Here is a 14,497-nt window from a genome sequence, read left to right as displayed (position 1 = left end):
AACCAATGCATTGAATGACACTGTAGGGACTTCGTCGAATTATCAGTTGAAACGAAGGATGATTTACGGTGTCAAACTGAGAAAATAATACCTTCAAACAATAATATCTCTGTTTTATTTTATTATTTTATGTTTTTAATAATGATCATTTTGATCTAACTGTTGGTAAGGTCAGTGCTAAAGGCACGTATTATTATATCTCTGCATTGGTTTAATATCACAAAAAAAGTGTGTGTTAAAATTCAGAATAGCTGACATTGAGATATTAAACCATTTACAACTATAGAAAACAAAAAGAGGTTTCTTTGTATCCATTCATTTAACATTTAAATTTTCATTTTGTACATTTTATTGTATGCTCTGTTGAGGAAAGCCACTCACAGTGGTGTTTTTACTGTAAGCACGGAACACGAACAAGACACCATCTCCATACTATGCAAATAGTCTTACCTGTAGTTGGATGATGTAATAATGGTCACATTTCCCACTCTAGAAACGGCCGTGTTTTCATCACCTGCCTCATTGTGGGCATGGTAGTGGTGGAGGGAAGAGGTATGTATATCAGTAAGACTTTTTTTAGATGCACTGAATATGGTCGGTAGCTTTTACTTACAGTAGAGTTATAAAACAAAATTTTTAACCGGGGTGGGTGGGTTATATATAATTGTTTTAAACAGAGCAGCCAACTGTCCTGCATTGTAATGAGCAATGTTAAACGAAAAATAAAAACTGAGGTAAGAGTATTTATGTTTTTTTTCGTTTGTGCATTATTTCTGATCTTATTCGACAGCATATGGAAACTTAAGTAATTGTTACTAGTATAGAAAGTAGTGTGCTCATGAGAAAATTAGCAAACAATTCCCAGTGTGGAAACATGCTTTTCTCTCTGCCTTCTAAGGTAAGCCAGTTGGTTATCATAAACTAATGAAATCATGTTATATTCCATGTTATGTGCATTGCAGTTTTAATTTTACAAAGCAAAATCGTGATGTCATTTTAATTTTTAAATAGCAGCAAAGGTTCATACCTTCTTATAGTGAAGTAAAATTCTAATTTCTAGAGGTTGCTTAACTGTTGAAAAAATAAATATTAACATTTATTTATAGTGTTGATGTAGAAAAGAACAACTGTAAAAATACTATCAGCAGCATCCACCCTTGTAGGAAACAATTATTTGTATACATGACTCAAAGTCACACTAGAATGAACTCAACTTCCCATTTTCCTCTCAGTGATATCTAAGAGTTAAAGTAGAGAAAGGAGAGAGGTCTTGGAGCGGGACACTGGGGGTTGTGTGTAACATTGTCACTGTGTTACTATTACTGTGCTTTCTCTTTTTAGAGGCGAGGAAACCTACCAAAAAAGATTAGTGTCCAGAAAGAAAGAAATGGCAGAATTCTGGCTAATTTCTGCACCTGTTGACAAATCAAATCAGCAGCTGTGGGAGAGAATGAACACTGTCACCACTAAAGCCAACCTCTCCAGTAATTTCAAATTCACAATTCCTGATCTTAAGGTAAAAAAAAAAAAAAAGTGCTGTGTTACAATTAAAATTAACAACCGCAGTTGTTTTTGCTGATGTTGTAATTGTTGCCAGTAACCGTGTAAGAAGCTTGTATTTTGTCTTGTACTGTATTTGATATCTCTACAATAGGCTGCCTTGAAGCAAGATTAAATGTTAAAGATAAAATAATGATGGTATAAAACTAGCAATAACAACAATAATTTAACTGCTCCGTCTGCATCCTGCAACTTAACTTTTTAAAAGCCACTGTAGTTCAAATGTTTTCCTAGGGTTGGTTGTTTCTGGCTACTTTTATACCATTAAAAGTGTTTAATTCCTATCTGGAAGCCTGCCTATCCCTTTGCCTCAAGGCCCATAATGTTTAAGCTGTTTTTATATAACTGGACCACCTTTAAAAAAACGTATCTTGATATAAAACATTTCTTACAGTATGGTTTTATTTGATGGCTTAGCTCTTACTGAGCAAGGTATCTGCCAAGGTATTTAATTTCACACATTTTGTTTAACAGGAGTGTCGGTGTATTGAATCAGTGTTATTGGTTTCCTACAGGTGGGCACGCTAGATGCGCTAGTAAGCCTCTCAGATGAGCTGGGGAAACTGGATACCTTTGCTGAGAGGTAAAAACAGCCATTATTTACTGTATACAGATGGGTAGTGCTTCATTGTTTTGAATATATACAATGTTGCACTTGCTCCAGCCTGACTCGAGCACAAGGGTTGGGCCCTGTGTAAGCTGGAGCTGCTCTGCTGTGTTCAATGCACACACACTCAATTCTTCTGCTTTGTATTTAGTGTAATCAAGGGTGCCGTGACATTTTCATTGTTTCTCTGTGGTTTGTATCTAGCTAGTGATCAACAAGACTTTTGGTATTGAGACTTTTGGTATTGACAAAAACAAAATCTTGTTCGATCCAGTTTTGTTTCATGCCTGAAGGGCAAATGTAGCTCACGGTCTCTCCCACTCTAGTGTTTGTTGTTCAAATTTGATGCATACCTTTTTATATAGACTATGTATAGTGTATGTTTCTATGAATATCTATAGATTTATATAGAATTTATGTAGATAGTCTACATATCTACATATCTTAAGTTATATATCCTATAATATATATATATATTATATATATATATATATATATTACTTATATATTATATATTATATTAATAATATATATATATATAATATATATAGACTAAATTCACTTAATATATTGAGTTTTAAGGGATTGCAAACACTTAATAGTTATATTGACTTGAATAACATGAATATATAATACTATTTTTCAATTCATGATCCAGAGCAACCTGACCACCCACTGTATGTCAGATATGTACTGAATTAATGTACTGAATGTACATTAATATTTCCATAGGATCAGTGTGTGTATATTGTGCCTATGAAGTCTTATGATTCAAGTACAATATTGGAAATAATCTACACATTTTACAATTCACCAGCAGCACCAGTTTAAAAGTACTGTAATATAGCCTCCTCATTCATAGACAAAGGCGTAATTAATGCTAGTAGGTCACTTTTTGGTTTTGTAAGTTCATTGAATCACACCATGACTTACAGCTCAGTGTCCTTGAGAATGAAATTTAACATCAGAAGGACCTTTTCTGGGCTAAAGCTTTTCATGTGATTGGAATGAATTTATACTTTTGTCAAGATGTATTAGTAACATTTTACAACAAACCATAAATGTAAAACAAAATAAAATAAAGAAAAATGTGTTAATGATCTTATAATTAGCTGTAAATAGCAAATTTTGTTTTCTTTCTTTCTCTCTTTCTTTCTTTCTTTTTTAATTTTTCTTATAAGTGTGACAATTTTAAAAGAATATTGGAAAATATGAGACTGTCATTCCCAAAGGATGCTATGTTAGTTTAGTGTCTGTAAAAAAAAACAAAAAAAAACAACATTAATTAGACCTTCTTTAGGAACATTCTATAAATCCTTCTGAAAAGTGACCAAACAAACATAAATAAAGAGCTACACGTTTTTTATATAGATATTTTAAAAGGGTGTGTAGCTAATGCAATAATGGAACTTCTGTTTGCAATCTCTTATGTGAAGTTTTGAAAGAAGCACATGTATTTTGAGTTTAAAAAAACAACATCAGGGTTTTCTGTTTCACATTTCAGGGGAAATAGCCTAAGTAGCCTGAAAAAAAAAAAGCCAACAGAGCTAACATCAGCCTTGTGTAGTAAGATATATTAAAAAAAAAAAAATGAAAATACATGTTTGATATAAAATGTGTTTATCCCAAAACTGCGCATATGAGAAGTACACAGCAAATTGAAGTACACAACCGGGCAGTAAATATTAGTGTAAACCTGTCAACGCCTCTACCCCATACTGGGGCTGTGCAGTCAAAAGGGATGACCTGAGTATATGATTTCAATACCCCTTAATTACTTATTTATGCCACGGGATTGTAGTACGTTTTTCCATGTAAGATCTAAATTCACTTGCTGGAGAGTACTTGAGACTATATAGCTCTGCAGCGGTCAGACAGCCAAGGTGTCGGTTTCCTAATTGTAATGGAGTGGAATCTGGTTGCCAGTAGGGTTCTAATCTCAGGAGTAAACCTTCTGATGAGCAGTATCTGTTGCAGAGCATGTTGTCAGTTCAAAGTAAAGGCATCGGGTCTATACGAAAATGCGCCTACAAGGTACATATTACATTGACCTGTACAGCTGCGGCCAAAAGTTGTGCATCACCCTATAGAGTTGTATCTAGTTTTGCTTCATAAAGTCAAATGAAACCTGCTGAATAATGTTATGTTAACATATTGAATTACATACCACTGCTTTGTAGTTTTACATATATTTAAGGAAAAACCTGACAAAAAATGAAAAATGTGACATTTTCAAATCTAACATGTACTAAGTGTGTACTACTATTGTGGCTTCCGGGAGACTTTTGTGATATAATTTTGTAGTTTCTTTGATTAAATAATGTTAACAAAATATCTAAATTATGTTTATACAGAATTTGATACGGCTGCCTCACTCACAGCATTTGCTGTTCGGTAAATGTTATTATTCATTTTGCTTTTCAAACAATGTTATTATCAATTTTTTTTTTCAGTTTATTAATATTGTTATGATTTTTATTTTGTATTTACCAGTGTTTTAAAGGTGAGTGCATCAGCAGCACAGGGTTAAAAACATTCCCTTTTGCTTTTCTCCAGTGTTCTAAAGAAAATTGCACACTCCGTGTCTGATATGATGGAGGATTCCGAAGACAAAGTTCAGGAAAACCTGCTAGCCAATGGAGGTGAGGGGTGCTGCAGTGAAAAGGCTTTTATATGAATGATAACACCTCTCTGTGGGTCTGCTTATAATGAGCCCCCCAACACGCTGTGTGCTTGAAAAAAGCGTTTAGCTTCAAGTGTTATTTGAATTGTTTTTAGTTTTCATTCTATATGGTTGATTTCTGTTGCCCCAACACTGACCTATATATTTTTTTCTTTTATCATTTTTCTCTACATCTGCCATTCCCTGACTTTGAAATTGACTTTGACTGGCAATGAACAGCCTTCTTCATTCCTTTGAAAACAACTGTGACAATATGCTAGCCCCACCTGTTCTGTGTGTGTGTGTGTGTGTGTGTGTGTGTCTATCTATGTCTATATCTGTAAGTTAGGTGGGGCAGGGTCACTTGAAAGGTCATATGATTTGAATGAAGTGAAAAAGGCTGCTCCGTCCAGGCACTTAGGATTCTCCAGACAAGCTTAAGTCAGGTGTTAAGTTGACTCCTAACTTAAACGGATGCATAATATCGCTGTATCTTTAGTTTAAAGATGTATTAGAAAGAAAACAGGTCAACAGCATAATGCTGAGGGGAGCAGTGGAAATCGTACTGACACCGATGAAGGGGAGGAATTCCACACCTATTAAGTTTCTGTTTATTAAAGTTAAACCCAGACAGTGACAAATGAACTATGCACTAGTGCTCACACGTTTGCACACCGGACTGCATTAACCTTACCAGCTGTTTTACACACAATGAGTTGTCAATGCAATGGTGATGTGACTGTACCCCTGCAGGGCAGAAGACAACACAGACAGCAAAGACAACCAAGAAAACGTATTTTCAGGCTCTACTGGGTACTTGTCGTTGCTGTGGTGCACTCATTTAAGCATGTCCTCTGAAGTGCTGAAGTTGTTTTGTTTGATACTGTTGTTTTGTGTTGTTGTTGACAGTTGAAATCTGGTTTTGAGGGTACAGTGATCAGGTTACGATGGATTTTATATCTGTCAGCCTCGTAGCTTGGTCACGATATCCACATCACTAGGATAACATCATTTCAACAAAGAGTTCTGTGTACAAACCTTCCTTGGGCAACACTCTTAATCTTTTATCAAGCTACCTTGCATTTAAAGCCCAAGCCTTTTCCACAGAGCCTGATCAATAACTGCTTTTTAGGATTTTTCACTGGATCTAAAGCTCCAGCTTTATCCTCAGAATCCCCGGTTCAAATCCCAGCTCAGCCACTGACTCACTGTGTGACCCTGAGCAAGTCACTTAACCTCCTTGTGCTCCGTCTTTCGGGTGAGACGTTGTTGTAAGGGACTCTGCAGCTGATGCATAGCTCACACACCCTAGTCTTGTGTCTTGTAAAGCACTTTGTGATGGTGGTCCACTAAGAAAGGGGCTATATAAAGAGAAAGATTATTATTATTATTATTATTATTATTATTATTATTATTATTATTATTATTATTATTATTATCAAAAGCAAGAAAGAACTAAGAAAGCAGCTTTCAGTTAGTTTGTAATCACATCAGATAATAAACACCTAATATGGCAGGACAACTGTGATGACAGACAGGAGCCAACATTAAATGATAAAATCTGAAAAATAATTTTAATTGCACTATACCTTTTAGGGTAAAACTTAGTGTAATATCTTGGTACATTAACCCAGATTTCATAAATACAGTCTAAGATTCAGAACTGCCAACTTTATCAAGCCCATTCTATTAGTGTATGCCAAATTTCCAATTAACAGGCTAAACTAGTTTTTAGTTACAATTTGCATTTACTGGGTGTTCAAGGCATTAAGCAAAATATTTGCCTTTACATTTCAAATGTATGTGTTTGAATTTTGTTTTTGTTTTTTCAGAAGAAACTTTTTTTTTTTACTTAAATTGCTGGATATAAGCAAGCAAGCATGTCAATATTCAAATCACATGCTGCAAAATCAATATGCAAATCACATGCTGCAAAATCAATATGCAAATCACATGCTGCAAAATCAATAGGCAAATCACATGCTGCAAAATATAATACACCTGCTGATATAGTGTAGGGTGACTTACTGGATAAAGCTCAAACGGACAAATCAAGGGTTTTAAAGCAAATTACAAGCTCATGTTGTGCAGATTCCATTGGTTAGTGCTTTATTGTTTCATAGTTAAATAAATAAATAAATACATACGTAAACAATGTTGTGTCACTGCTCAGTTTGAAACTCTTACACAGTGCACATGTTGTGTCACGGCTCAGTTTGAAACTCTTAGACAGTGCACATGTTGTGTCACGGCTCAGTTTGAAACTCTTACACAGTGCACATGTTGTGTCACGGCTCAGTTTGAAACACTGTTACACAGTGCTGTTTGCTGAGACTCTTTTAGAGTTGCCCCTTGTGCATTAACCTTACTGCAGAGGGGGAAAAAAAAAAACTTGGGAAAAATCAATTTCCATTTTTTAAAATACATTTTCTTTTTCCTCCAGCAGGCAGCATTATTTTCTCCCATTTACGCAGCAGTCTGCTTACAATATTCGAACTCATAAAACTCCAGCAAACAATTTAAATGCAGGTGTTGTGTTGATTTTGAAGTGCTCTGTGTGTTGATGTGTGTATTTTTTTTTACTGCCGCTACAGCATGATCTTACGGTGTTCACAGTGTAAACCACTGAAAACTCATTCCTTCTATGTTAATACTGTTTCAGTTGACCTGGTCACCTACTTGACCCGGTTCCAGTGGGACATGGCAAAATACCCAACACAGCAATCACTGCAGACCCTTTCAGAAGTAATGTCAAAGGTACATTAATATAGTATGTTCTTATTCAATTGAGTTTGAATATATATAGCGAATCGCAAAGCAGTAAAGCGTAAGACCCTAGTCAAATCTTTAAAGGTATTTTACAGTTTATTTCTGACTTCATTATATTTTTGCTTATTTGTGGTCTCTTCAGGGGTGAAGGAGAATCCTGAAGCAGCTGTTTTTTTTTCACATGGGGGTTGTAATCTGTCATTGTGCAAAGTTCAATCTATTTAAGCTGTATTCCTGTGAAAGCAAGTTTGTTTATCTGCATTACAGGAACCAGTGCTTAATTGAATTTATGATACAATTAGCCAAGAATGATAATGTTATTCAAAACAACACTTTAAACTCCACAGTCTACTTTTGTATTATTATTATTATTATTATTATTATTATTATTATTACAACACCTTATCCTTTAAAACTTAGGAAATACATGAGAGAGAGAGAGAGAGAGAGAGAGAGAGAGAGAGAGAGAGAGAGAGAGAGAGAGAGAGAGAGAGAGAGAGAGAGAGAGAGAGAGAGAGAGAGAGAGAGAGAGAGAGAGAGAGAGAGAGAGAGAGAGAGAGAGAGAGAGAGAGAGAGAGAGAGAGAGAGAGAGAGAGAGAGAGAGAGAGAGAGGGGGGGGAGGGCCATACTGTGTGGTCCAGTGGTTAAAGAAAAGAGCTTGTAACTAGGTGGTCCCTGGTTCAAATCCCAGCTCACTCACTGTGCACCATCTCTCAGGTGAGACATTGTTGTAAGTGACTCTTTAGATGATGGGTAGTTCATACACTCTAGGTATCAGCTAAATAACTATAACTAATTATTTAAGTGACAACTAAATAAGTTAAATAATAACTAAGCTAAAAATATTGTACATTAATATATTCTTTATGGTCAGCAGGGTATTTTATTTATTTATTTTTTAATGTTTCTGTTTTCTGGTTGCAGCAAATCACCCAGATTGACACAGACTTGAAAGCCCGTTCTGTGGCATACAGCAACATCAAGGCCAGCCTGCAGGGCCTGGAAAGAAAAGCGATGTACGTGCTTAGTGTACTCTCCACGCAATCATCCTTCACCATTCCCAGGACGTCATTTCTGCTCTGTAAATGACAAACTGATACACGTTTCCATAACAATACATTGCTTGTACTTTCGTAGGGGGAACCTTTTAACTCGAACACTAACAGACATTGTGAATAAGAATGACTTTGTGCTGGATTCAGAATATCTTACCACCCTTCTAGTTGTTGTTCCAAAGTAAGTTGTTTGATGTACAGTCTTTTACATTACATTGGTAACATTTATTTTGTTGGAGGGTTATATGTTGTCATATAATACTGATCATTTTGTTTTTGTTTTGTAGGGCAAATTACGTCACTTGGCAAAAAACGTACGAATCTCTGTCAGATTTAGTGGTACCTCGGTCAACAAAGTAAGCAAATGCTTTCCTTATCTGTCACTGAGTAATATGTAATATGAATTCAAGTCAACAGACTTATCGGAAACCAATCCTGAAGAGACGCTCCCTTTGTCTTGATAGTATCTCTTTCAGAAGAAAGCACTACATTGTGCACAGATTTTGAGTGAACTAGGGAACTAGCTACAAAATGTGTTTACTTAACTATCTAACAAGTTTAACATAAGTTGAGCTTTAAAGAGTAAGTAGCGGGGTTCCAAAAAATATAGCGTTATATGTCCTTCTGTGTTGCTCCAACTGTTTAAAAACATACCTGTGATTTTTCTTTTCATTGTTACAATGTGACAACTTTTTACACTTATAATCAAATCACTGCAGGAAAAGCAAATATATTAAAAAAAAAAAAAAAAAAAAAAAAAAAAAAAAAACATAACAAGTGCTCTGGCTTTTCTGTTCCGTACCACATGATGGATCGTAATTGCTGTGTTTCCTGTTTGACAATGTGGGCAATAATCCTTACACTGTCAGTACACTAGAGCAGCCATTTTGAAAAGAGCTTTGGCAGACTTTAAAGCTATGTAAATAGTTGTCAGGATGATAACAATGAAAAGAAAAATGACAGGTACATTATTTAAACAGTTGTAGCAACACCTGTGGCCGTGTAACCCTGCTACTTACTCTTTAAGGCCCTTTAAGGTGCTATCCAGAACTTGTGTTTCCACTGAGCTCAGTTGCAAGCTCAAACCTGTTCTGGTTTAATACCACCTCCCAAGATTGTATACATGAAACGTTACGTTAAACTTATTGCAGAATAATAAAGAGCAGAGTACGTGCCTTAGTGCCTCCCCTTGCACGAGCTGATTATTATTTAGTAAAACCTGTGGTATTTAATGCTGTTTTTCGGAAAGAAACACAAAAGGAAACTGATTAACTTGTGTACTCTAGAAAAATAATGGAGGATTCAGAAGGAGGGCTTTTCACTGTGACTTTGTTCAAGAAAGCAGTTGATGAATTCAAAGCGAAAGCAAGAGACAAGAAGTAAGTCAAGTTCAAGTCCATGTTTTTTTTAACTGCTCAGACTATAACTGTTTCTTGCGTGGTTTAGATGCTTGCTTGTTGGGCACATGGTCATGACAGTAACATCCACGATAGGACCCCCACATTATGTGAGATTGAAGACCCTATCTAATGCCAACATTGTTCCTGTAAACATTACTGCCCAGACATGACCCCCAGAGGATGTATCATTTTACATTAACAGCAATTTTTGGGGAAAATGAGGTCTGTGTTTCATAGATTGCTTAATATCAGTTATGGTGAGGTCAATATGGTAGCCATTTATTGAGAGCGGGTGATTTGAACAGGCCCAAGATTAGTGGCAACAGTGTCTGAGTGCTGTGACAGACGCGGTTCTCCCTGCAGTGCATCCTGTCTTCTCTACCTGAAAATGCGCCAAGAGAAACGTGCTGGTCATTTATCAAGAGCAGTCAGGGGCTGGTTTTGACAGCAGGTGCTCCTTAGATCTTCCCCAGCCACCCACTTGCTCGGCAGGGCAGTGTACAGTACTTTATTTTAGTGTGTTATCATTTTGACACATACTGACGTTCCTTAAAGACCAAGACCTGGTGCTAACATCAGCTTTGCGTGTTTGTGTGAAGGTTCGCGGTGCGTGAATTTAACTTCAATGAGAAGGAGCTCCAGTCTGAGAAAGAGGAAATGACACGACTGGCTGCAGACAAGAAGCAGCAGTATGTAAGTTGTCCCCAAGCTTTTCTAATTCTCAGAGTTTCTCAATTAGAAATGCAGCTTTATTGTCAGACAAACAACGTATAAAACCAGTGCTCTGTTGTTAAATAAATTACTTATAATTACTTTTATTGCAACAGGACACAGAGTTGCATTTAGCATCTAAGGGATTTTGTTTAATTGATAAGCTGCTGCTGGTTATTCCCTTGTCTAATTGCAGTGGGATTGTTAATGAGAGTGGGGGCTTTATAAAAGCTCCTTGGGGTGGATGCTGGCTGGCAGCTGAGGTCCTTTGGAGCCAACTTGTAATTTTCATCAACCACTCCCATGGTGCAGTCTCTTGTTAATTCTCATTCTCTTGCATAGTGGCTGAGTTTTGTATATTTAAATACAGCGGGTGATGTAATGCATAATGCTGTACTTTGTGTTCACAATGTATGAACCTTAAACCTTTAAAAGAAAAACCTTAAAGAAAGTGCTGTCTTGGAGAACGTTACCAGAATAAACAGGTATGACGTGTATAAAATGCTTCAAATACTCGTTACATTTAAAGGTAGGACTTTAAATAAATAAATAAATAAATAAAATAACTTATTGTCTGATTGCCATTATTTACAATTATAGGGTCCTCTTCTGCGATGGCTGAAGGTGAACTTCAGTGAAGCATTCATTGCTTGGATCCATGTAAAGGCCTTGAGAGTTTTTGTGGAATCAGTACTGAGGTATGTGAACGTAGGTTTGACAAAGCAATGACTAATATGTCAGTTACATATGCCACTCGCCAGTAAATACAAAACAAGCATGTCAGTGACATTCATTCCTGCCTCACTGATCACACAACAGCCCAGTAATATGAATTCATAGATCACTGTATATAGGTCCCTCTACATCCCTTCTGAGTTTGTGCTAAAACATTGTTCTTCTCCAATTTTAGCATGCTTGGGTAAGTGCTCTCTAGATATACGTATACGTTTAAGGGTGACATACACCTCTACGTACCCTCAGATATGGTATATTATATCCAGCTCTCATTAACACTTAATCAGTAATTATTATCATCAGTCTTGGCCAAATGCATAATGTCAGTTTTTTATTTTTATTTTTTATTGAAGTTACAGTAACACAATGAAAAAAGTATTATACATTTAAAAGCACTTTGCATTTTATTGAAAATTCGTTTGTAAGTGAACTTTTAAAAGTTGAAATCTGCATGTCTTGTTCAGATCACAGGCATTTAAAAACCACAAAAGCAATTTGCATCCAGTTTTGCTGTTCATAGGTATTATTGTATTCAGATTTTTCAGAATGGTTGACAAAGCGTTCGCAGGAATGTTGAAATCTGCAGCAACATCTTTCTTTTTCTTGTATGGTGGTGCATTATCCACTGCTTTCAACAACTCCACTTTGTCTGTAAGGGTAATGCATGTGCTGCACTATATGGCAATGCATCATAGGATGCATAGACTCAGCTGTTCAAACTAAGGCAATTTGTTTTATTAAAATCTTTCTTCCCAAAAGAATTAGCATAAACAGGAAATTAGTGTTAAGTGAATTTATAAGTAATTTACTAAAAGTGACTGTTAAATTTGTCTGGGACCATGTAGAAAATTCATGTATCAGAAAATTAGTTTAATCTGGGTTCATCTTAATAAGAATTGACTGTATATGTTGTAAAACTGTGAAATGTGACAAATATACAAAATAGACATAAATACTTATCTTATGCATTTTACAGTCTACAGTCTACGTAATTAAATATAAAATCACTGTTTCTTAGATATGGTCTCCCAGTAAACTTTCAAACGGTGCTGCTGCAGCCTAACAAGAAGAGCGTGAAACGCCTGCGGGACGTCCTGAACGCACTCTACAAACATTTAGATGGTGTTGCAGCAGCAAGTGTGGTGGACGTATGCATTTATTTTACTCTAAAGACTCGACAGTGGTGCCTTGTTTTAAACATACTTAAAATATGACATGGTTACACTTCTAACTAGTTGCAATGTGGCTATATTTGCAAATGTAAAATGGAAATGTAAATTGCATGGGAAAGTAGCATAGACCATAGCATTGGCAATAGCTACAAGGGAGACAGGTGTCTCATTGTGACCTGTAGGTCTTTTCTTGTCAAAGGTTTTAGATTCTCCTACGAAAAATCACTTATGTGCTTCTGTTAAGCAAGATAACATTTCTAAGTTTTTAATGTTAGTTGAAATTATAATTAACATATGACAAGTGGAATCTCTTAACTAAGTGAGTAATTCAATATTCAAGTCAGGACCCCCGTGTAATTGATCCAAATTGATTTATTTATTTATAAAGCTACACACTTGTAATTCTTTTAAAATGCAGCTGTTCCTGTTTTCCAGGCTGTTGTGGATATCCCAGGATTGAGTGTTGGGAACCAGGATTACTACTCCTATGTCTACTTCAAGATAGATCTGAATCTGATAGACCAAAAATAGACAACGATGCCAAGGTGTAAGGTCACGAGTTGACTTTTGAGAAGAGATTCAGGATCTCGCTGCTTAATAAACCAAAGAGTATAGCATATCACCCTATTTAACCTGTTTGTCAAAGCTTTTAACAAATGCTGTAACTAATCATGATTGCAAATGTGTCAGCATGCTTAGCATACGTGTTTAATAGGCATGCAGCAGATAATTAAGCCTCATGTTTAACTGCAATGAACACATAATATATTTGGACAAAGCCAAGACAGGCCCGTCTTCCATTCACGTGTATTGATAAATCTGTTTTGTGGTTGTTGACTATAAGCCGCCACTATGTTTTTTTATTATTATAACAATGCAACTGGTTTTAAAATATAGCTCCATAATCTCGCTCTATATTTCCACTGTGCAAAAATATTCACAGAGATGTATGCCCCCCTCCTTTAGGACAGTATATTAAATGTCTTCATTAGTATCAGAATATAAAATTGAGTTATGTATTGTGGACCTTTTGTCATCCGTTCTGAAATGTATTGCATCTCTAAGCTAAGATTCGCAGGGGTTTGAAGTTCCAGGGCTATGCCTCATGTACTGCAAGTCTTTTGACACTCAGTCTGCAGAGACTTCAAATCAGAAAGTGCAGGTTTAAAGAATTAAATAATCCACAGTAATGAAACTGGCCAAAAATATACTGGATCAGGTTCTTACCCCCCCCCCCCCCCCCCGTGGTTTAAGTTTTTATTTGATATATTGTAAAGATATTAACATGTACAGCATTATAAAATGAACTGTAGATTTAAAAATGTATAATTTAAATAATCAGTCAATAATCAATCATTTAGAGGTGTACCATCCTCAAATCAGCCTAGTGATCCAGTCCAAAAAATAAACACCTTAAAATAATATATATAATATAAAAAAAAATATTTTAATGTGTCCCCCCCCCCAGTGTCATTACTTGTTAAGCCACAAGTAGTGATGTGCAATAAATGAGTTCTTTAGTAGCCGCAAAACAGAACATTCCAGCCTAGATTTGTATAGGGAGCTGTGCTCCCTAGACTGGCAGAGTGTTAGTCAGCCTTGCCAAGACTGTTTACAGAACCAAGCCTTTAAAAAAAAAAAAAAAAATCGGAAATGAGTCGGAACTGGTCACATAAAGAAATTGAAAGTAATCTGGTCACATAAATTTTAATTTAGCAAGAAAAAAAAAAAAGAAAAAATTTTTTATATACCTATATATAGCATATTTTTTTTTTTGTGTTATGGACCAAAAAAAAAAGGGGGCGGCTTGGTAGTTTTTATCACAG

At 35.8% G+C, this 14,497-nt stretch overlaps 1 protein-coding gene across 3 annotated transcripts; it reads left to right on the top strand.

The window, feature by feature from the left end:
• Positions 1 to 465: 465 nt before the first annotated feature.
• LOC121317526 (V-type proton ATPase subunit C 1-B-like) lies at positions 466 to 14,313 on the top strand. Of its 3 annotated transcripts, none has more exons than XM_041253555.1 (13): positions 466 to 552; positions 1,342 to 1,516; positions 2,076 to 2,143; positions 4,724 to 4,809; positions 7,492 to 7,586; positions 8,523 to 8,614; positions 8,736 to 8,834; positions 8,941 to 9,009; positions 9,940 to 10,032; positions 10,653 to 10,746; positions 11,365 to 11,462; positions 12,518 to 12,647; positions 13,107 to 14,313. In XM_041253555.1, exons 2-13 carry the CDS (start codon positions 1,388 to 1,390, stop codon positions 13,200 to 13,202), a joined length of 1,149 nt encoding a protein of 382 aa, XP_041109489.1. In that variant the 5' UTR covers positions 466 to 552; positions 1,342 to 1,387; the 3' UTR covers positions 13,203 to 14,313. The 3 variants fall into 3 exon arrangements, with proteins under 3 accessions (XP_041109489.1, XP_041109490.1, XP_041109488.1); XM_041253554.1 differs by lacking the exon at positions 466 to 552 and adding an exon at positions 580 to 734; XM_041253556.1 differs by lacking the exons at positions 466 to 552; positions 12,518 to 12,647 and adding an exon at positions 579 to 734.
• The last annotated feature ends 184 nt before the right edge of the window (positions 14,314 to 14,497 follow it).

Source organism: Polyodon spathula, chromosome 6 (genome assembly GCF_017654505.1).
Source record: "Polyodon spathula isolate WHYD16114869_AA chromosome 6, ASM1765450v1, whole genome shotgun sequence".
Taxonomy (NCBI): Eukaryota; Metazoa; Chordata; class Actinopteri; order Acipenseriformes; family Polyodontidae; genus Polyodon; species Polyodon spathula.
This window is presented reverse-complemented; position numbering and strand designations above follow the sequence as displayed.